The sequence below is a fragment of the Delphinus delphis genome, chromosome 10 (genome assembly GCF_949987515.2).
Source record: "Delphinus delphis chromosome 10, mDelDel1.2, whole genome shotgun sequence".
Lineage (NCBI taxonomy): Eukaryota > Metazoa > Chordata > Mammalia > Artiodactyla > Delphinidae > Delphinus > Delphinus delphis.
In genome coordinates, this window is record NC_082692.2 from 35603093 (window position 1) to 35626922 (window position 23830).

Genomic DNA, 23830 nt, shown 5'->3' on the forward strand with positions numbered 1-23830 from the left:
ATATATATATATATATATATATATATATATATATATGTTCTGCATGACAGAAACTATCATAAACAAACCCGGAGGACAAACAACAAACTTGGAATAGTATTCGTGGTTAATGTCATAAACATACAGCTAATTTCCTTCATATACAAGAAGCTCCTACAAATTAATTTAAAAAAAAAAAACCTTACAATCCTCAATAGAAAAAAGTGAGCAAAGGACATCAACGATCTACAGGGGAAAAAAAATTCAAATGACTCTTAAACATTTGAAAAGATGCCAACCTCATCTGCAGAAAGAGAATTGCATATTTAAACTAGCACTAACATACCACTTCCACGTATCAGATTGGCCAAGATCAAACATTCGTCAGCACCCTGAGTTGGCAAAGATGTGTAGAAACAGCACTCAGATCTTTCTGCTGAGCAAGTAAATTGGAACAAACCCTTTGGAGAAACAGTCTGGCAACAGCTATTGAAATTATAAATGCGTGTTGAATTTAACCCAGCAATTCCACTTTGCTGTGGTAGTTTTGGCATTTAAAACCACCTAACCATATTAGCTACTTAAAAATAAATTAAAACAAATTAAAAAGCTTCCCGCTAGAGCGAAGGGAGTGCTTACTGAGTGAGCAAACAGTTCTTGTGACTTGTCTCTCTGGGGCACATCTTCTTACTCAACTGCACATGATAGTCGATGTGTACTTTTTGACCATTAAACAACTTTAAATAGTTTTTCAATGCTGTCATTTATCGTTTTATGTCTATCCACAATGGCTGGTTGGTTAGTAAGGGGAAAGAGAAAAAAATACTAACGCTGAAGCAGAGCAACTTCACAAGGAAGGAGTCTTGCAATTTGCCTCCACGTATTATCGCCAGGTTTACAGTTTGCATTCATCTGATTGAAATTATTTTAAAATACAACAAGACGTCTTGGGTTCTTCCAAAATAATATTAAAACAAAACCAGAAAACAAGCTGATTCCTTCCAATTCGGCTTTGCTTCGATTGGAAATGGAGACTGTATAGTGTTAAGAGTGGAGACGTGCTTAGAAAAACCAGCCTGAAACCTTCCTCCCACCTAGTAGAAACCAGGCTTGAAAGGTATGGGAGGGGACCGGTTGCTTTTTCATGATGGAAAATGCAAGAATTCCACACACCACGTCCTGAAATTGTTGATGTTCTAACATATAGGATAGTATCAACCCACTTTTAAATACATTCAATCCCTAATCTAAACATGACATAACTTGTCATTTTGAAGTTGTCCAACAAATCATGCTTTTCCTTAGATAGTAAGTGGCAGTTCCATTGGAAAAACTCAAAGTTAGTCTTTATACATTATATTTAATTAAAATGAACTCTATAATATAATCTTGAATAATACATTTCTAAGATATATATTTTTTTACTGAAAAACACTTAAATAAAAAAAGTGCAGAAATGCCCTTTTAACAAAACGTTGGCAGCTCTCAATACTACATATCAGTGTTGAAAGTGTCAGAAACTTCTGAATAATTGAGAAATGCTATTGAAGCTATGACATTCTTGGCTTATAAGACTTCACAGCCGGACATGTGTTCCCTCAGCATCTGGCACCACAGCTACACAAATGCTGATAAAAGAAACCAGGTGAGAGTTAAACATTTGCTTGTAGATAGTCCCTATTTTCAGCAATTTAAAAGTACTCATGATCTTCCTTGAGGCTTGCAAAACTTCTAGTATCTATCTATCTACCTATCCATCCACCTACCTATCTGGTTATTCCCATTTTATAGATGAGGACGTGGGGGCCCAGAGAGGTTTACAGCACTTGTCTAAGGCCACATGGATGTGAAAGCCAGGTCTCCAGCTCCCTGACCTGTCACTCAGAATGGCTGTGGCTATAACAACCACCAGCCTCCCCCATCTACCCCTCCCCATTCCCCTTGTATTCTGGCGACAAACCTGGTGCTTTTGTGGTAAAGTAACTCAGAGCAATGGCTCTTGGGAGTCTGGGAGGTAGGCCAAGGCTGAAGGGTTGTCTAGTGGTGTGGACCTTAGTGGGGGCCTTTGTAGGGGGCCGGGGGCAGAGGGCATTGAAGTCAGCGTCAGCAATTCTGCTCCGTGGACCGCTGAATGACGCTCAGCACTCATCAGTGCCTGACGGGGCCAAAGCTCCTGGAAAACCGCCTGACTAGGCTTTGGTAAATGTTTAAGCACTGGGGGTGGTGGTAAGGAGCAAATCTTGGGGTTGGGGGGCAGGGAGGGCTCAGGGGCAAGAAGCACGGAAACAGAGACTTGTGGGTAGTTGTTCCCACCTCCACTGTGTCCTCGGAGGCTAAGAAGGGGCTGCCGGTCAGGCTGGCAAGGCCCCATCTCAGGAGTCCTGCTCTAAGCCATTCCAAGCAAGGAACCCCTTTCCCCACCAGCAGTCCTACTCAGTCAGTTAAGCTGGGACTGGCCACTGAATTGGGGTTTGGCTGCTTTCTTTTCGGGGTCAGACTCCGGGGTACGCAGCTGTCTGGGCTCTCTACCCCCATCCCTTTGCCATCTCCTGACAGGGCCAGTCCACAGGCCTCTGCTTTCCCGCTCCACCTCAGATTCCTCCCGGGTATGAAGCCACTGATCCCTGAAAGTCCCCTGGCCCAGGCAAGTGGAAAATAGTAAGAGTTCGTGTGGCTGAGTCATGGAAAAGAAAACGCAAGCCGGACCCATGAACGAGGCCTGCTCTCCCCTTGACGGAGGCCATTCACTGGGCTTCCCCAGTGGCCTTGCCGCCGGCTTGGAGCCCTGGCCTTAAACAGCCAGCACCCCTTCCTCACCATCAGTTTCATCACCACCACCATCTGATGGCTGGGCAGGGTATTGTTGCACAGCTGGGGCTTCCTTCCACAGATTGTCTGCCCTGGATTTGAACCAGTTACGTTGGGGCCAGGAGATCTCTTAGCCCTCTGTTAAGGCTGTTGGTTGCCACTTTCCCTCAGCGGCCCAATGTTCGCTAATCTGGTGTTTGCAGCGACTTTATAAAACATAACCACTGCAAATAATGAAAAGTGTATACAAACGTGTCCTAGCTCTGTCTTTTCAGGGGGCCGAGAAGTAACGATACCCCAGTAACAGCAGCCCAGTAAGCACCCAGATCTCAGTATCTAAATGCTATCCTTCACTAAAAGAAACCAGGGCTCCTTGAGGCAATGGCTGATTCCAGGGCTGGAGCAGGGAAAGTACAGATGAGGCTGGAATATTTTCTTGTGCCAGAAAGTAAGGAAATGCTCAAAGAATGATGAGGACATGTCAAAGGACACAGGAGCCAGCTTGAAAGGGGTCTGTCTGGCCCAATCTGGGACAATTTGATAACCAGAATAAACATAATATTAATGCATTTCCACCAAATAAGTAAAATAAGAATAAACGAGTCCATGCAGATATCAACAAACAAATGGAGAAAGGAAGGTTTTCCTTGTAGTAGAATGCTAACTAAAAATTGGTAGAAGGAATGCTGGATATAGAAAAATTCCCATTTGGTAACCACCAAAGTGGTGTCTAATTCAGACAGGGTGGTCAACAGATGCTAAAGCTGGTGGGGAAAGAGTCAGTAAGGATCAGGATATTGGCGTAATTCCATAATATCTCCCTACAAAGTATAAATTAATTACAAAGGGGAGATGTTGACTTTGTGATGTAGGAGCCTGGAGGCCAGCAACTTGACCAAATGATGAAGACACAGAACCATTTCTGTGGTAGTCCTGTCAAGAATGTTTGCATGGTCTGGGCTGGTCGGAAGAAAACATCAGATGATCCCAAGTTGAAGGTCATCCTGCAGAATACAAAGTCTGATTTCTTTTTTTTTTTTCTTTTTAATTTTTTTTAATTTTATTTTTTGGCTGCATTGGGCTTTTGTTGCTGCGTGCAGGCTTTCTCTGGTTGCAGCAAACAGGGGCTACTACTGTTCATTGCGGTGTGCAGGCTTCTCATTGCGGTGGCTTCTCTTGCTGCGGGGCATGGGCTCTAGGCACCTGGGCTTCAGTAGTTGTGGCTCACGGGCTCTAGAGCACAGGCTCAGTAGTTGTGGTGCACGGGCTTAGCTGCTCTACGGCATGTGGGACTTTCCCGGATCAGGAATCGAACCCATGTCCCCTGCATTGGCAGGCGGATTCTTAACCACTGCGCCACCAGGGAAGTCCTGAATTCTTTTTTTTTTTTTAATTGATATAATGTATCTTATTTTATTTTCAAGTTTTATTGAGATATAGTTGAAATATAATGTTATATTAATTTAAGGTGTACAGCATAATGACTTGATATATGTATATATTATGAAATGATCACCACAGTAAGTTTAGTTAACATCTATCCCCTCACATAGTTACAATTTTTTTCTTGTAATGAAAGCTTAAGATCTACTTTCTTAGCAACTTTCAAAAATACAATGCGGGGCTTCCCTGGTGGCGCAGTGGTTGAGAGTCCGCCTGCCGATGCAGGGGATGCGGGTTCGTGCCCCGGTCTGAGAAGATCCCACATGCCACGGAGCGGCTGGGCCTGTGAGCCATGGCCGCTGAACCTGCACGTCTGGAGCCTGTGCTCCGCAACGGGAGAGGCCACAACAGTGAGAGGCCCGCGTACTGCAAAAAAAATTAAAAAAAAAAAATGCGGTATTGGTAACTATAGTCACCATGCTGTACATTATGTCCCTAGAACTTATTTCTCTTATAACTGGAAGTTTGTACCTGAACTCTTTAGGACTGCTAAGGATGCAAAAGTCAGAGAAAGATGAAGAAACTTAGATTAAAAAAGATGGATGAGGGGAACTCCTTGGCGGTCCAGTGGTTAGGACTCTGCGCTTTCACTGCTGAGGGCCAGGGTTTGATCCCTGGTCGGGAAACTAAGATCCCGCAAGCTGCGCTATGGCCAAAAAAAAAAAAGATGGCTGAGCCATGACAACATTTAGCATTGCATGGTCCTGGATTCCATCCTGAACCAGAAGAGGAAAAAGACATCATTGGGACAGTGGACATCTGAACAGAGTCTGTGGGTTGAACGGTAGGGTCTTACCAATGTCAATTCCCTACACTGGAGAGCCCTAGAGTGACTCATCCAGGAGATTATTCTTGTATTTTCGGGCAATCATTTCTGCAACTTGCTCTGAAATTCAGAAAAAGATTAATGGGTGTATATTAAAAGAGAGAAGGTGACAAAGCAAATGTGGAGAAATGTTAAAGAATCTGGGTGAAAGAGACAGGGGGGTTCTTAGTACTGTTCTTGCAGTGTTTCTTTAAAGTTGAAATGATCTCAAAATGAAGTATTTAAAATTTTTAAAAAAGAAGTGTACCCGAGTGCTTTGCAAATGACACAGAAGGTAAGGGGGAACTGCTGTTATATGAGGTGTTCGAATGTGGGATTATTCCCGGAGGGTATGCAATGTGTGTGTTTGTGGGGGGAGGGGGTGGCAGTGTTGCCATGGAGTGTGTGCTTATTTATTTTCCATCCCCCCAGATTAACCCCTTCTTCCCCAGGGCAACAGGTGATGCAATCCGTGCTGTGGCCAGGGAAGGGTCACATCTGAGCAAACACCAAGCCCGGGCTCAGCTGGGATGAAGACTGTGCCAGAGTGTTTGTGACTCTTCATGCCTTATCCTCCCTTCCTGTCACAACTGAGTGTTTCCCTGCCATCTGTTTATACAGACACTTATAAAACAACACAGCCTCATGCCTGGCTTGCTCAAACCTTGGGAATATCAATATAGTGATGCTGGCTGAAACAACTTGCATCCTGTTTCCCTGGCTGAGTTTTCCCACCCCGTGTGGTCCTCTGTCTTGGATCGGAGAGGGGACTCAGAACAGAGAGTAGGGAACCTCCAACTTAAAGTCACCCAGCAAGGTCATGGCAGGGTGGGGTTGACTGCAATTCCATGCTGTAGGTATTCACTATGGGCCTAAAACGGGCAAGGTCTGACACCAGGCAATGAACAGGAATTTCTTTATACTATTCAATCAGGCATAGAGAGGCAAGAGAAAGGAAGGACACCGTCACCATCATCATCACCGTCATCATCATTATCACTGTTATGGGTTGTGTCTCTCCAAAAATGTTGAAGTCCTAACTCATGGTACTCCGAATGTGACCTTATTTGGAAATAGCCTCTTTACAGATGATCAAAGAAGATGAGGTCATTAAGATGGGACCTAGGGCTTCCCTGGTGGTGCAGTGGTTGAGAGTCCGCCTGCTGATGCAGGGGACACGGGTTCATGCCCCGGTCCGGGAAGATCCCACATGCCGCGGAGCAGCTGGGCCCGTGAGCCATGGCCACTGAGCCTGTGCGTCCGGAGCCTGTGCTCCGCAACGGGAGAGGCCACAACAGTGAGAGGCCTCTGTACTGCAAAAAAAAAAAAAAAAAAAAGATGGGTCCTAATCCAATATGACTGGTGTCCTTATAAAAAGGGGGAATTTGGACACAGACACACAGACTGGGAGAACACCATGTGAAAGTAGAGCTTGGGATAATGGATCTACAAGCCAAAGAATGTCAAAGCTTGCCATCCAACCTAAGAGAGAGGCAGATTCTCCCTCACATTCTCAGAAGGAACTAATCTTGCCAACACCTTGACCTCAGACTTACAGGTACTATGAGACAATAAAGAACAGTGAGACAGGGAATTCCCTGGTGGTTCAGTGGTTAGGACTCTGCTCTTCCACTGCAGGGGGCACAGGTTCAATCCCTGGTCGGGGAACTAAGATCCCACAAGCCATGCAGCACAGCCAAAAAAAAAAAAAAGAACAGCAAAACAATAAATTCCTGTTGTTTAAGTCACCCAATTTTGGTACTTTGTTAAAGCAGCTCTTGGAAACTATTACGATCTCCATCACCATCAGCAGTGACATCACCACCACCACTACCATCATCTGCACCAACATCTTCACCACCATCACCACCACCATCACCATCACCATCACCATCACTGTCATTACCTTTGTCCTAGATGGAGCTCAGCGTACACCATCGCTGTTCTGAGCACTTTATTTATCTGAGCTCATCTAATCCTTATCATAACACTATGAGGTAGGTCCTATTACTATCCCCACTTTCCATAGAATATGAAACTGAAACTCAGAAAGGTTAAATCATCTTCCCAAGGCCATACAGCCAGAAAGTGTCTGTGCATTCACCCCCAGGACTGCTCCTTTCCTCTTACCTCAACTGCCATCTTTCTCCCAAGCCATCAGCTGGTGTGTCTATGTCCCGGGCCCGTCATCTCCTGCCACAAGCCTGCTTTAATCAAGCAAACACTTCGGCCTCATTCCCATGCTTCTCTGACCCTTAGGGTCACATAGGAGCACGTGGGGATCATGTATTGGGGTGGTGTCATGCACGGAGTCCTGCCCCCAGTCCTGGTCTACTCTTTGCCCTTAGAGTACCTGTGTCCCCACAGACAAGACTGTCCCAGCCCTGATGCCATCAGCCATCAGCAGGGGTGTCAACCTCCTTTGGTTGCAGTATTCAAGTGGATTGTAATATGCTTTTATTGCTCCAGTTGATAACCAGGGGCATTAGCCAGGTACACAGTAATCATGACTCAGAAGGAAATCAATCTGTGCTGTGTGCAGGTATTCCCAAGGGCTACCAGAAAGGCCCCAGGGGGAGTTTGAATTTCCATGATCAGTGAGAACACATAGTTCCCCACACTTCTCATTGTCCCTCGCACCATTCTCAGCACATCAAAATGCCCCCATCAATGTTTGTTGAATTATTTTTGACACATTTTCAACCCACCCAGAGCCCCTAACCTTTATTTATCAAATTTACTTGCCCTTCTCCCATCCCTTCCTATCTTTATCTTAATATGTATTCCTCGTGGAAAGGGTAAGTGGTGACCAGTTTCAAAAGCTCTAATAGCGTTCTCAGCCTTGGGTCTGTAGTTGATACTTTTAGCCTATTGTCCAACTGTTTGCAGAACCTGTAGCTGTTTGCAGAGCCTGCAAGCACTTGCAGATTGCAGTTGTTCACAGAGCTTGCCTCCTTTTGCAAACCTATAGCTGTTCACATATCCCATAGCTGTTTGCAGAGCCTACACCTATTTGCAGAGCCTCTGGTCTGTAAATGTATTTAAATTTTTAAATCACAATTTAAATTTTTAATTGTGTTAAAATATACAGCTGTTTGCAGAGCCTAGAGCTGTTTGTGGAGACTGTAGCTGTTTGTGGCGCTCTGTGTTATTTGCAGATGCTGTTGTGTGCAAAACTTGTTGAAGTTATCACTATGCTTGCTGGATGCTTGGTTTCTGGCTGGGCTTTTCTCCTCAAGCTAACAATGAGCATGTCTTATAAAGCAGAGACTGTGTGTCCAGTGTGATGCCAAGAGATTCAAAGTTTACTGAAGTAGGGACTCCCCTGGTGGTGCAGTGGTTAAGAATCTGCCTGCCAATGCTGGGGACACGGATTCGATTCCTGGTCCGGGAAGTTCCCACATGTCGTGGAGCAACTAAGCCCGTGCGCCACAACTACTGAGCCTGCACTCTAGAGCCCACGAGCCACAACTACTGAGCCCATGAGCCACAACTACTGAACCTGTGCACCTAGAGCCCGTGCTCCGCAACAAGAGAAGCCACCGCAATGAGGAGCCTGAGCACCGCAACGAAGAATAGCCCCTGCTCACCGCAGCTAGAGAAAGCCCGCACACAGCAATGAAAACCCAATCCAGCTAGAAATAAATACAATAAAATAAATAAATGTATTAAAAAAAAAAGGTTACTGAAATATAAGGAAAGGCCCCCGGAAGAAGAGGTTTTCTATACAGTTGGGAAAAAAATCACGGAACATACATGGACCACTCAGAACAATTCACAAAGCACACGGAGGATGTGAGCTACTTGTAGGATCAGTTCAACTGGTCCCCACATGCATCTGGAACAGCTACACTTCATGCAGACCCCTCCCATGCTATACCCCACCCCCACCTCATGCCCACAGCTTTCAAGCTGCACCTCCCAGCCCCCTCCCTCCCCCTGCCTCCGACCAAATTACACAACTACCTCTGTCCTTTCCTTCCCTCATTAAAACTCCTCTCTACTCTCAGGGCGCTGATTCTAGCAAACCCTCAAGGAGAAAAGAGAACTGAAAAGCAAATTTGCAACAAGTTCTTAGCTACTGGGATGTGCTACCCTGATGGAATATTTACATTTTGAAATAAGATTCTTGGAGGCTGCCATGCCTTCCCCCAATGGTACACCCCCTGATGGTGAGATCTGGGGCACAATGACCGGCAGCAGGCATGAACAGGGTGCATGGCAACCTGGCTGCCCAAGGGGAAGGCTTGCCCTGCAGGCACACCCCACTTTTTGGCCACAGCTGTAGTCAAATTGAATCTTTGTTAATCGAATCCTCTTTTCCCAGTGACTCATATGCCCATTTCAGAGCAAGGACACACTAGGAATGAGAAGTGGTTCCAGTCTAGGCATGAGCTGAAGGATGATTCAGTTGGTCCGAGGCAGTGATTGTTACTGAATAGAAATATCTGCCTCTGTATGTTCCTATGTGCTTGTTTTCTTAAACTTCGACTTGGACTCTGACTCAGTACATGTAACTGATGGCTGTTTTGCTTCTAGTCCTGAGTTCAGAGGCTAGATCAGTTCTCCCCAGTTTCTGCCTCACCCCGTGGGATCGGTTTGCATCCTTGTCTCAGCAAAGCTTCCTCTTCCTCTCCAAGAGCTCTGAAGCAAGCCACAGCTGGCAACATCTTGGTGTTCCAGCCTGGGAACAGGAACAGGGCAATTTGATCCACTTGGGAGAAGATAGCTGCCAACAAACGCCACCTGGGCGCTGTGGCCCCCGAGTATGGCTCTTCAGTGTCCTGAACTCCCAGTCCTTCATCCTCACTGCCCTCCTGGCTTTTTCATCCCGGTGTGCCAAGAGCATCTTACATGTAAAAAGCCCAAGGTGAGCTCATTATCTCTCCCCCTCCGCTGCACTCTCTGCCTTAATCCCTACTTCACAATCCACCCAGTTGTCTACGCAAAATGAATTCTTTCTCTCTGTATCCTGCTAATCGTACCTCTGAAAGGTCCCGTACTCTCCACCTTCTGCTGATCGTGCAGCACCCCCATCTCATCCTTATCGGGGCAAAACAGCAGCCTCCTTCCTGCTGTCACCAGCTCCCATCTCTAATCCAGACCCCAAGGATCAGCATTTGGTCAGTCAACAGTAATGACTGAGCACGTATCATGTGCCCATCACGAGGGACACCACAGAGAACAAGATAGACACAGCCATGCTTCAAGGAGTTTGTAGGCAGTAGAGTTTTTCTTTTAGTACTTGTCTGGAAAGAATGCTTCTCTGCTGTTTGGTTTTAATATTTTTAAGACACAAGCAACAGGTGGTCATTGAGAAAGAACTTGAAAATGCACTTAAGTATAACCAAGAAGATAAAAATCACTCTCTTTTTTTATTGAGACATAATTGTCATATAACGCTGAGCAAGTGTAAGGTATACAACCTGTTGATTTGATACATTTATATATTGCAATATGATGACCGCCATAGCATCAGCTAACACCTCCATCACATCACACAATTATCATTACTTTTTTGTGGTGAGGACATTTAAGATCTAGTCTCTTAGCAACTTTGTAAAACTCACTCTTAAACCCACCACTCTTTCTAACTCCTACTACCTCCCCCCAACCCTCTCCCCCACAAAAATAAACATTGTTAACCTTTTGGTGTATTTCTTTCCGGACATTTTTGTTTTTCCTATTTGAATGTTTTAGAATACCACTGATGTCCCTTCCCACCTCGAATGTATTTATTTCTTCAGCAAATATTTATTATTAAGCACCCGGCACTGGCCTGGGTGCTGGGATTACAGAGATGGACAACCTAGCGGGGGAGACAGCAAAGGATCACACACATTAATACATGATTCTCAACTGTGATGCTTCTCATGAAGCCAGGGTGTAGGGAAGCATGAGTGCACATGAGGGGGCCACGAGCTCACCGTGGGGACTTGGGAAAGTTAGAGAAGTCTTCTCCAAGGAAGAGCAGCGCTCGCCAGGATGGAGGTGGAGGAGAGGCGAGGTGGAGACTGAATTCGTGACCAGGCTGATTTCTCCGTTAGCTGTCGCCAGTACAGTGTCAGGGGCCCACAACACTAAAAGGAGCCCATGCAAATATTTTAATTTCTTTTAAAACCAGAAGAAAAAAATGGACTTTGGGTTGAAGAAAATGTTTTAAATATAATATTCATGCATTGGTCTTTATATTAATACATTTGTAAAATATAATTTATGAAAGAAGGAACCTCACAAAGGCAAAAGTGCCCTTGAAAGTCACCATGTGGTCCTGGCATGAAGACCATGTGGCTGAAGCAGAGAGAGTGGCCTGAGAAGGTGGTGGGAGATGTGACTAGAAGGGCAGGTAGGGGCTGGATCCAGAGGCCACATTAGGAATGTAGGACATTATCCTCTAGCGACAGGAAAGCAGAGAGGTGACAAGATTCTTTGAACATTTTATTTAATCTCTAAAAAGGAAATGTCTTTTAGACATAATGCCATATTATACCTTAAAAATATGAATATCTGGGAATGAATACAGTGATGGTGGCATGACACTGTGTATGTAATACCACTGAATTGTATGCTTAAAAGTGGTTAAAGTGGTAAACTTTATGTTATGTATATTTTACCATAATAAAAAAAATAGAGGCAGCAGATAGCCAATGGTCAGGCAAGAAATTAACAAAAACTCCTTAAAAACATTAAAGGTCCATTTGGTGTTCACATTTTCAATTGTCTCTTTTTAAAAACATTTTTTTAAATGGTAGTTGATGTACAATATTACATAGGTTACAGGTGTACAGTATAGTGACTCACAATTTTGAAGGTTATGCTCCATTTACACTTATTATAAAATTTTGGCTATATTCCCTGTGTTGCACAATATACCCTCGCCGCTTATTTTATACAGAATAGTTTGTACTACAATTGTCTCTTAAATGTTACAAATAGTTAAGCTGTTTTGTTTTTGTTTATTACTGTTTCAGTCAAGAACCAAATGTAGTCTATACACGTAATTGATGGCTCTCTTCAAAGTCCCTTGCAATCCATAGGTCTCTGTTCAATCTTCCTCCCTCCCATCTTTTTTCTTTCTTTCCTTTTTTTTCTTGTGACTTATTTGTTAAAGAAACCAAGTCATCTGACCTGGATTCTGTCAATTATACCCCTGTGGTGTAGTTTAACGTGTTCCTCTGTCCCCTGTATTTCCTAGGAATGGTAGTAGTATCTAGAGACTTGATCAGATTCAAGCTCAGTTTGGCGCCAGTCTATTTCAGGGTGGTGTTGGCTACTTCCCACGGGGGCACTGCTTTGTCTCTCTTCCGGGGAGGTTGACGGCCACTGACAGTCATTGCCTAGGACATGAGTCCATCAGGGGGTCATGGCCCTGTGGCACCAGATGAAGAGGGGAGAATAGGATGAAGGCTGGGGTGGTCCCAGTGTCTCCCTGTCCATCAGGGAAGGACTTCCTGGTGAAGGAAGGGGCAGCTATGGTCCCTGGGCCTTTTTCTCTCCACTACCTCTGAGCACCAATAGTCCTAACCCTTGGTAGGGAAGCTTTCCTGTATAGGAATCTGCTCCTGACAAATGAAGACAATTTCAGATGGGCTTTCCTTGTGCCTAAGGTTTACAGGTTTTTTGTTTTTTTCTTTTTTTCTTTTTTCCCCAGGGTGCTTGAATTTTTTATTATGGAAATATTCAAAATATTCAAAAATAGAGAAAATAGTGTAATGAACCACCAGGTACCCCTTAACCAACTTCAACAATTTTCAACATTTTGTTAATCTTTTTCACTTATCTGTTCCTCTCCTTTTCTTGCACTAGAGCTGGGATTGGCCAAAACGATGGGCCAAATCCAACTTGCCTCCTCTGTTCGTAAAAAAGTTTTATTGGAACACAGCCATGCCCATTCGTTTCTGTATTGTCTATACCTGCTTTTGCATCACACCAGCAAGGGTGAGTAGTCGTGACAGAAATCATGAGGGCCACATGCTTAAAATATTTGCTATCTGGCCTTTGACAGAAAAAATTTGCTGACTCTACAGTAAAGTATTTTAAAGCAAATACTAGTCAGCATATCATTTCATCTGTAGATGCTTCAATATGAAACTCTAACAGATAAGAGCTTTTTTAAAGCCATATCTGTAGGTTTTCAGTTTTAAAGTAGGCAGCAGAGCCAGCACTGTTGTGGCCCAGCAGGAAAAGCCTGGTTTTGGAGGTACATGGGACTGGATGCTGGAGGAGCTAAGCTCACTTGGGTCCCACCCTGTTTAAGTACTCAGAGGCCTTTGCCATCAGACGCCCCTGGGTCTCAATCCTGGCTTCCCCACTTACTGGACTGGGCAAGTTACTTCCCCTCCCTGAGCAGCAGTTTTCTCGCAGGTAAAATGGGAAAAATTGCCAGGCTTACCTTAGAGGGTCCTTGAAAGGTTAAATGCAGTGACGTGTTTAAGTGCTGAGTTCAGAGCCTGGCACGTGAGAAGCACACAGTGCCTGTGACTCATATCATGGCATCACTTAGACTAGTCCCCTCCTTGCCCTGACAGTAAGGTGGTAAGAGGAGAGGGGCTAGATTGTTCACCCCAATATGTTCACCTTAAGTAAGGTCCCAATCAATGGCTTTTCCAGACCAAGCCAGCTTGGGTGGCTGACACAAGAATAGGAAGATTTCGGTGGCTGGTGTGAGGACCGGGGTGTTTTATGACCAGGACAGGGATTCCGGTCTCTTACAATATTAAATGAATAGTGGCTTACGTGTTGCAGGTCCCGTAATAAGGTTTGGGCTCCAGCGCCTGGTGAGCCATCGCCCGGAAGCACATCTCAGGACTCCAAGGCTGAAGTCCGGTGTGCGCCCGAGTTCTGCTTATTGCCCGGCTCGCTCTTGGCATTGGCTCAGGAGGCAGAAATTCCAGGAATCCTGGTTCCTCCTTCCCCTTGGCATCCTCCTCATCCTCCTCCCTGCCCCGCCCCCTTCTCCACCAATCCTCAGGCCCCTCTCCCATCTGGTGGACAAGTGGCCGGTTGTCTCTGGGATCTTTATGTCTCTCTCGGGGGCAGCCACGTTGGGGCCGGATGGGGCTGTCGTGGGCATGACACAGTGGTTTTGAGCGAAGCCTTCTGGGGTTACTTAGAGCAGCCGGGGGTGAGGGACGTTGGGGAGGCAGGCTAGGGGAGAGGCTCCCATGCAAGCCAAGGACTCAGGCAGTGGGGGATGAGAGGCAGAGTATCCTGGGTGCCAAACTCCGGGGTGCTGCAGGTCTCGCCTACAGCAGCGTAAAGTAGGGGAGCTCCGAAAACAGTGATGAGACCCCAGAGCTTCTTAGCATCTCCTGAAGCATCCCTGCCTCCCACTGCCCCTGTTCCTACCTTCCTTCTGGGGCCCACGGTCTCACGCCTGCACTGGTGCCATTGCCTCCTAAAGGGCACAGATGCCTGGGTGAGCTCTTGAAAATGCTGCAGTGATCAGGGCACTTGCCTGGCTGAAGCCCTTCCAGGCAGAGTGCTTCAACTGCTTTTTGTTTCACACACTCCTCTAGCTGTCTGGTGAGGCCTGTGGACTTCATCCTAGTAAAATGTTTTTAAATGCCTGAAATAAAATGTGCCGTGTTCCAAAGGCAACCAATTATATCAAAACACGATTGTCAAAATAGTTCTTAAAAATGACATCTGTGTAGGGGCTTCCCGGGGGGCGCAGTGGTTGAGAGTCCGCCTGCTGATGCAGGGGACACGGGTTCGTGCCCCGGTCCGGGAAGATCCCACATGCCGCGGAGCGGCTGGGCCCGTGAGCCATAGCCGCTGAGCCTGTGTGTCCGGAGCCTGTGCTCCTCAACGGGAGAGGCCACAACAGTGAGAGGCCCGTGTACCGCAAAAAAAAAAAAAAAAAGACATCTGTGTATAGTAATATATGTGGTTTTAATTAACGTGTTGTATTGTAAGTTATAGCAGTGGGTCTAATAACAGACATACTTTGTTTTTGTAACAATATTTGAGGTATCTGCCACGATTTTCTTATGATGCCAAAGAACCACGATATCTGTGGGTGACCGAGTCTCAGAGGCTGTTAATGCTACTGCGATTTGTTATTGAAGTGGATGCTGAGTTTCAGATAGAGGTGAATGCAAGTAAAGATGGAAAATATTGCTGCGTTCAAGTTCATGGAGTCCAGCTCACGTCCTTGCCTTCTGCCTTCATGATTTATTTCACACTGCCGCCCTCACCCAGTGCATCTGGTGAAGCTTACCTAGCTTCCGAAATGAATGTCAAGGTCAGCCTCTCTTTGAAGTCACTTGACTCTAACAGATACAGCCCACCACCTTTGTGCTCCCTGCCCCCAACCCTGGATAGATTTTTACTGCTGTTTTGTCTCCTGGTCATTCAAAGGACCTTTGGGACAAGGACAGTGCCCAGTGCTGGGCACGGAGTCTGGCATATAGCAGTTGCTTAAAAAAATTGAAGGAACGAATGAGTCAATACCCAAATGTATGAATATGAGGCGTTGTAAACAGTCACCCAAAGACACCGGCAGGGTCAGTATGGTACCGTCATCCTACACACAAAGAGCAATTCTTCCACTGACCATCCATACTTCTTATCTCTAAAATCCCTATCTGTGTTAAGGGTGACCAGCAAAGGGAGCAGGCTGGAAGAGAACAGCAGGGACAGGCCACCATCTCCAAAAGAGGCACAACAGGCTACAGAGGAAGTTGCTCACTGATGGATAGAAGGGCAACAGAGATATCCCCACAGGGCTGACAGGCACACCCAGTCACCCCAACAATGCGTAGGGGAAGACCTGAGCCAGCAGGGCAAGGATTCTCAACACAGAAGGAAACCAGGAGGCTGCAGGAGAGTTGGAGGAGGCCATGGGAAAGGGGATGGTGATGACACGTGCCCAGGTCAACGAGGAGAGCCACGCTCTCTGGGCTCAGGTCACCCTGAGCAAGTTACCTTGAGCAAGGTTACTTCACCTCCCTGAACCTCAGCTTCCGTATGTGTAAAACGGGCTAATAATCCCCCATGGTGTCATTGCAACCATGAAATGAGAAAACAATAATGACTAAATGCTTTATTTACCTGCATTATCTCATTTAGTGTTTATTAAATTTCTAGCACAGAGTGAACACTTAAAAGCTACCTAATTGTTATTGCTACAGGCAAATTTGAAAATACAAATTAGCTCCCTGGGCCCCCCACCCTCTCCACTCACCTTTTCCTCTTCTATTCTCCTTCTCAACTAGCTCCACTCAATCACCCCGAACCTCCCTGCCCAAGGTGCTTACAGAGTCACCCAGCCAGGAACAACTTTGGTGGGCGGTAAGGGTGGTGTGTTCCTGTGAACCATCAGAACTTGTAAGAAATTTTTTTGGTTTGTTCATGAGTGCTTTTTTCTGAGAAAATGTCGCATAAATACTCAAAGTTGTGACCAAAACAAACAAAAGAAAAAGGTTAAGATCCACAGAAGTAAAGTGATAGGGTCAATGCCCTACTCCTTCCCTGAGTTTGAAAAGAGATCTTAGTGGGTAGGACAATGTTTAACGCAAAGGAATGACTCTCAAATGGTAGAATTTCAAGGTCAATGATAGTTGGAGAGAAAGGTTTGGGGGTAGGTCCCATAACTGACGCCCTGCTATGTTACTCTAAAAATGACCCTGTCTAAGGAATAGCTTCGGGTGACCTCTGAACTGGTCAGAGTGGGAGCCTCTCTTGTTACTAAGTTGTTTTGGGGACAGTAGAAATTTTAGATGTTGCCACAGAGCAATGAAATTCTAATATTATCATGTTCCACTTTTAAAGGTAAAGACATTGAAATGGCAATAGAGACATATCTGAAATCTTCAAAAACAAATAATTCAGAATCAGTGCTCAAGCTCTACCCCTAACTCATAAGGACACGTTTCTCCACAGCTTAATTGGCTCTCAGAGCGAAGGACATGTAGCTTCGGTATTAAGAGTAACGGAAATCCTGCCAGGGAAACCCTTATCTGACTTCATTATTGTCACTTAGCCATGTCTCTCTCCTCAATACCTGGCTAATTTTTGTCCCTTCAAATATCTAACATTGGATTTACAAGTTCAACTTTCACTACTTGTTTTTATTGTGTTTTTCCCATAAACCTTATACATAACATTTACCATCTTAACCACGTTGAAGTGGACAGCGCAGTAGAGTTAACTATGTGTTTGTTATGTGTATCTTGTTGGGCACCAGATTCCTAGGGCTTTTTTTTCTTTTTTTTTTTGGCTGCATTGGGTCTTCGTTGCTGCTCACAGGCTTTCTCTAGTTGTGGCGAGCTGGGGCTACTCTTCGTTGCAGTGCGCAGTCTTCTCATTGCGGTGGGTTCTCTTGTTGTGGAGCACGGACTCTAGGCATGTGGGCTTAAATAGTTATAGCTTGTGGGCTCAGTAGTTGTAGCTCTCGGGCTCTAGAGCTCAGGCTCAGTAGTTGTGGCGCACGGGCTTAGTTGCTCCATGGCATGTGGGATCTTCCCGGACCAAGGATTGAACTCGTGTCCCCTGCATTGGCAGGCGGATTCTCAGCCGCTGCGCCACCAGGGAAGTCCCCTAGAACTTTTTTATCTCACAAAATTGAAGCCCAGTGAATAATTCTTTATTCCCCTCACCCCAGCCTTGGCAATTACTATTTCACTTTCTTTTTCCAAGAGTTTGACCACTTTAGATACCTCATATAAGTGGAAGCATGCGGTATTTGTCTTTTTTGTAACTAGATTATTTCATTTAGTGTTATGTCCTCAAGGTTCATCCATGTTGTAGCATATGACAGGCTTTCCTTCTCTTTTAAGGCTGAATAATATTCCATTATATGTGTATACCATTTTCATTACTTTTTTTTTTTTTACTGCAACTATATGGCTCTGAGATTTCATTTTGCACAGTGATTTTATTTTATTTTATTTTTCCTGGTATAAAACTTGAAGGTAACCTTATCACATACCTTGAATTTACTGCTCAGAAACCTTTCTAATTGAATTAGCAGAGGATTTGTAGACATGAAAATTTAACAGATACTTTCCCCAGGTTTCCAAATGATCCATTAGAAACAAAGCAAGTTTATAAATTAACTGATAATCTTTCGTAATGCAAGCTATTTTATAAGGCATTTAAAACTGTCTCTCTTCCAAGCAAAAAAGAACAAAAATGAAAATATAATCTTTTGACCTTTTGAGTTGAGAGCTATAAAGATTTCTTTTTCATTTTTTAAATTATTTTTTTAAGGAAACAAGGTTTTCAGGTGATGTTGAACCACTTTATTCTTTTAATGGCTTTTTATATGCCTCCTTAGATCAGCCATGAATTTCAGAAGGGGATTATTCCCTTTGAAATTCCTGAATAGAATACAACAGAAATAATCTTAAACAGAAGTAAAACAGTAAATGTCTCAACATTATGAAAGGATTATCAAGCCATTCATTCACCAAGAGGATAAACCCTTCACCTAATTGAACCGAGGAAGAAATGACGAAAGTGGGTAAGGATCCTTTTGCGGCCAGAGCTTGGGAGCACGGCCTTGGAGAAAATAACTCATCTGCTGTGCCAGTTTCTCACCTGGGAACCAGCTGAGTCTAGTGATGTGTTGCTACCAAGGTGAAACTCAATCATTCTTAAAGCTGATTGCCTTTCAAAAGATGGCGCTCCGGAGTGATTGCCATCCATAAGCATAATAATAAAGTCATTGGAATGTATTTATTAGCCGTTTAAGAGAATACACCCCCTCCCCCAATACACCTTTTTCCTCTTCTGTCCCTGAGGCTCAAATTGTCCAGACGTTCATTTGTTTCGGTACAGTTTATATTTCCCAAAGCCCCCACTGGCTGCTGTGCAGAGAATGGGCACATCTCCTGATCTCCATCGGAAACTGTTGATCCAAAAGTGTGGATAGGGCCAGGGAGTGAGGGAAAGGGCGGAGGAGGGGAGGAGAATATCCAACGCAGAAGGAGCCAAAGGAAAGCAAGGGAGGCAGGAGCAGGGAGAACGGAGAGCTGGGTTAAGGGGGTTGGGAAAATGTGGGAAGGGAAGGAATGGGGCCACAGAAGGAGAGGGTGAGGAGAATGAACGTGACATTGAGGGGGCAAAAAGAGGAAGGGGTCAGGGAATGGAGAAGTAGGCAATGTGGAAAGATAAAGCTGAAATTATAAAAACTTCAAATAAAACCCAATTCATCCCAGAGTCTCCTGCAGTGTTTCTGTGAGACAGTGAGACTGAAATAGGAAGAGGCCCTTTATTTTCTTAGGAAGAGAACGCAGACTGGAGGTAGGAGAGGAATGGGAGAGAACTTTGCAAACAAAGAGAGCCTGTGGCCTCTCAAACTGCCCCCACCCCATGCTGGATGAACTGTTCACACCACAGTCCCTGACTTTATCTAGAGAGGGGGGTCTGGGACAGAAGCCTGGTCTCCCTACAGGCTGAGGACTGGAGAGTCACAGTGCAGAGCTGTAGGAGGTGGGCAGGGGTTAAGGAAGAGGGCCCTGAAGTCTTCAGGAATGCAGAATTAGGAAACCTGGGGCTTCCCAGCTTCCTGCCCCAGGCTCCAGGGGACACACGTGGTGCCACAAAGGAGAGACAGAAACATCTGCAAACCCAGATCATTCCTTCAAACCTGCATCCCTAGTCCCTGGGCTCCAGCCTGATTTGGAGATACCACAGATACCATCCCCCAGCCCCCAAGGAAGACTCCCCATCCCGCAATGGGAAAAAAAAAGAAAAGGCCTTGGCCAGGGGTCAGTGCACAGCCCGCTGCTCTACCTGCCCACACAGAGGCACCAGGGTCAGGGCCAGCCTTTGATACGAGTGCTGGAGGGAGTGTGCCCCCTCCCCAACTTCTGGCTGTTGCTGGTTGAGAGACTTTGAACAAACTAACCCACCCAAGCTTCAGTTTCCTCACTGCAAAGTGGATGGAATGACAGGCCCTGCTTAAGATGCATGGAAAGGATGTATTGTGGCCTCAGGTTTACGAACCCTTGGTAGCAAGGTGAGTGAGAAATATCCCAGGTGAGTGTTTTTTGTTTTGTTTTATTGTTTGTGCTTTTAAAAGATAAATTTGGTTAATTTTTAAAATTCAGGTATAATTGACATATAACATATTCATTTCAGATGTACAACATAATGATTTGATATTTGTATGTGTTGCAAAACGATCACCATAATAAGTCCAGTTGACATGTGTCATACACAGTTACAAAAATTTTTTTCTTCTTGTGATGAAGACTTTTAAGATTTCCTCTCTTAGCAACTTTCAAATATGCAGTACAGTATTATTTAATTATAGTCACCATGCTGTCTGTACATTACATCCCCAGAACTTACTTATTTTATAGTTGAAAGTTTGTATTTTCTAACCTCCTACACCCAACCCTCAACCCCCATCCCTGGCAACCCCCAATCTGTTCTCTGTATTTATGAGTTTATTAGGTTTTTTTTTTTAAATTTTACATATAAGTGAGATCATATGGTATTTGTCTTCTCTGTCTGACTTATTTCACTTAGCATAATGCCCTCAAAGTCCATCCATATTGTCGCAAATGGCAAGATTTCTTTCTTTTTTTTGTATTTCTTCCTCTTATGTATTCAATTTTAGTATTCCATTGTATATATATACCACAATTTTTTTATCCATTCGTTCATCAGTGGACACTTTGGCTGTTTCCATGTCTTGGCTATTGTAAACCGCAATGAACATGGGGATGCATGTATGTTTTCGAGTTATTGTTTTCATTTTCTTTGGATAAATACTCAGAAATTGAATTGCTAGATCATATGGTAGTTCTATTTTTAACTTTTTGAGGAGCAGCCATACTGTCTTCCACAGTGGCTGGATCAATTTACATTCCTATCAACAGTGCACAGGGTTCCCTTTTATCCACATACTGGCCAACATTTGTTATTTGTTGTCTTCTTGATGATAGCCACTCTGACAGGTGTGAGGTGATATCTCACTGTGGTTTTGATTTGCATTTCTCTAATGATTAGTGATGTTAAGCATCTTTTCATGTACCTGTTGGCCATCTGTATGTCTTCTTTGGAACAATGTCTATTCAGATGCTCTGTCCACTTTTTAATTGAATTGTTTGTTCTTGTTGATATTGAATTGTATGAGTTCTTTATATATTTTGGATATATAAAATATCTGCAAATATCTGCAAATCAGATACATGATTTGCAAACATTTTCTTGATTCAAAAGGTTGCCTTTTCATTGTTGATGATCTCCTTTGCTGTGCAGAAACATTTTAGTTTGATGTAGTCCCACCAGTTTATTTTTGCTTTTGCTGCCTCGGCTTTTGGAGTCAGATCCAAAAAATTATGACCTGATGTCAAGGAGCTTACCACCTATGTTTTCTTCTAGGAGTTTTATGGTTTCAGGTCTTATATTCAAATCTTTAATCCATTTTGAGTTAATCTTTGTGTATGGTATAAGATAGTAGTCTAGTTTCATTCTTTTGCATGTGGCTGTCCAGTTTCCCCAACACCATTTATTGAAGAGACTATCCTTTCCCCATTGTATATCCTTGACTCCTTTATTGTAAATTAATTGACCATGTTAATTTTGTGGGTTTATTTCTGGGCTCTCTTTTCTGTTCCATTGATTCATAAGTTGCTTGTAATGCCAATACTTTACTGTTTTGATTACTATAGCTTTGTAATACTGTTTGAAATCAGGAAGTGTGTTGCTTCCAGCTTTGTTCTTCTTTCTTAAGATTGCTTTGCCTATTCTGGGTCTTTTGTGGTTACATACAAATTTTAGGATTGTTCTATTTCTGTGGAAAATGCCATTGGAATTTCAGTAAGGATTGCATTGAATCTGGAGATTGCTTTCAGTACTACAGAAATTTTAATAATATTAATTGTTCCAATCCATAAGCACAGGATATCTTTCCATTTAATTGTGTTTTCTTCAGTTTCTTTCATCAATGTCTTACAGTTTTCAGTGTACATGTCTTTCACCCTATTGGTTAAGTTTATTCCTAGGTATTTTATTCTTTTTGATGCAATAAATAGAATTGTTTTCTTTATTTCCCTTTCTGATAGTTCATTATTAGTGTATGGGAACACAACATATTTTGTATATTGACTTTGTATCCTGAAACCTTACTAAATTTGTTAATTAGTTCTAGCAGTTTTTTGATGGAATCTTTAGGGTTTTTTATATATAAATAATATCATGTCATCTGCAAATAGTGACAATTTTACTTCTTTTTTTTCCAGCTTGGATGTCTTTTATTTCTTTTTCTTGCCTAAGCGCTCTGGCTAGGACTTCCATTGGGTGTGTGCTTTTGACAAATATGTCTTTGACAAATTCATGAATTTATTCACTCCACTGCACAGATATTTGAGTGTTTGCTATATAACAAGCACTGGGGATATGTCATCAAACAATCCAGACTCCACCCCCGAGCTGTCATCATTTTAGTGTTTTATATTAGAGGGAATTTATTGCCAGGAGGAAAATAAGACCAACAAGGGGGATAAGGAGTGTGTGTGTATGTGAGTGTGTGTGTTTATGTGTCTGGGGCAGGGTGTTTGCAATTTTAAATATGCTTGGGAGTATGAAAGACATCAAGTGTTTCTTGTAGAATTGCAGTGCGTTTGTGGGGAGGGATATGAACAGTGCTGCCTCTGACTGCTCTTTCTCAGATGTTCACCAGGGCAGGTGAGGCTGGGGTGAGAGGAAGGAGTCACACCTTTGTGACTGGTTTAGTTCCTAATATCCTCTGACTTTCTCCGGTCCCTTTCTAATGTCCTTTCCCCAGTCTTACAGGAAGGTGTGTGAGGCAGAAAGACCGAGAATCAAACTTTCTTGGCAGAAACATCAATAAATGAAAACTGGCTTATAATGAAAATAACAATAGCAATAACTTCCTGACCCCAGTCATTAGGTACACATTCATTTTAGTTAATACACCATCACTAGTAAGAAACGTGAGTCAAGAGACCACAACGCCTCCGAGCATGCGGGGCGCGTAGCCTACCCTGGCGGCGGCCCTGGGGGAGCGAACATGGTCCGCAACTGCTTCCAGCGCGCACCTAGCGGTAACTCTGGAACCAGCCGCGGGGCCTGCACGGGGCGGGGCCTGCACGGGGGCGGGCCCTCATCGGGCCCCTCCTCCACGGGCAGAGCGCAACAGGCCCGGGTTAAAGAGGCGCGCGGAGGCGGGCGCGGCGCACACTGTTGTGGCGCGCGGAGAAGCGGCGCACGTGTCTCCGGGAGTTCGGCCTTGGGTTCACCCAGCTGCTTTAGCTCCCGCGGTCCAGGGTGCCCCCTCGGCCCCCTTGGTGTCCGCCCACCTCTGGCCCGCGTGAGGAGGTCCCGCACAGTTCCCTGCGCTCAGTGGGCCAACTTGCAGGGGCAACTGTGTCGGTGGAGCGGCGCCGGGTTGAACGGGGCACTGCGCATGCGGAGCTCCAAATTCAAACAGCTGTTTCCAGAGGCTGGAGGGCGGGTGAGACCGGGAGCCGCTGGGGTTAGCTGAGGCATTCTCATTCTCCAGGAGGTGGCCTCTCGGGAGCCATGGTGGACCGGGGCCCTCTGCTCACCTCGGCCATCATCTTCTACCTGGCCATCGGGGCGGCGATCTTCGAGGTGCTGGAGGAGCCGCATTGGAAAGAGGCCAAGAAAAACTACTATACGCAGAAACTGCATCTGCTCAAGGAGTTCCCGTGCCTGGGCCAGGAGGGCCTGGACAAGATTCTGCAGGTGAGCTGGAGGTTTAGAAGTTCTGAAGGGGAGCGCCTCGCAGCTTTGGATAACCCTCACTCCCTGTGGGTGGTCCCGGGGTGACCGGGGAGGATGTCTCCCCAT

The 23830-nt window shown here is 44.7% G+C and overlaps 1 protein-coding gene across 1 annotated transcript in view; it reads left to right on the forward strand.

Moving 5' to 3' along the window:
- Positions 1-23212: 23212 nt before the first annotated feature.
- Positions 23213-23830, forward strand: part of KCNK5 (potassium two pore domain channel subfamily K member 5) — a 36459-nt gene continuing 35841 nt past the window's right edge. Inside the window, exon 1 of the mRNA XM_060021877.1 lies at positions 23213-23725. Within this exon, the coding sequence (XP_059877860.1) occupies positions 23540-23725 (186 nt within the window). The 5' untranslated portion in view covers positions 23213-23539. The remainder of the gene's footprint in view (positions 23726-23830) is intronic.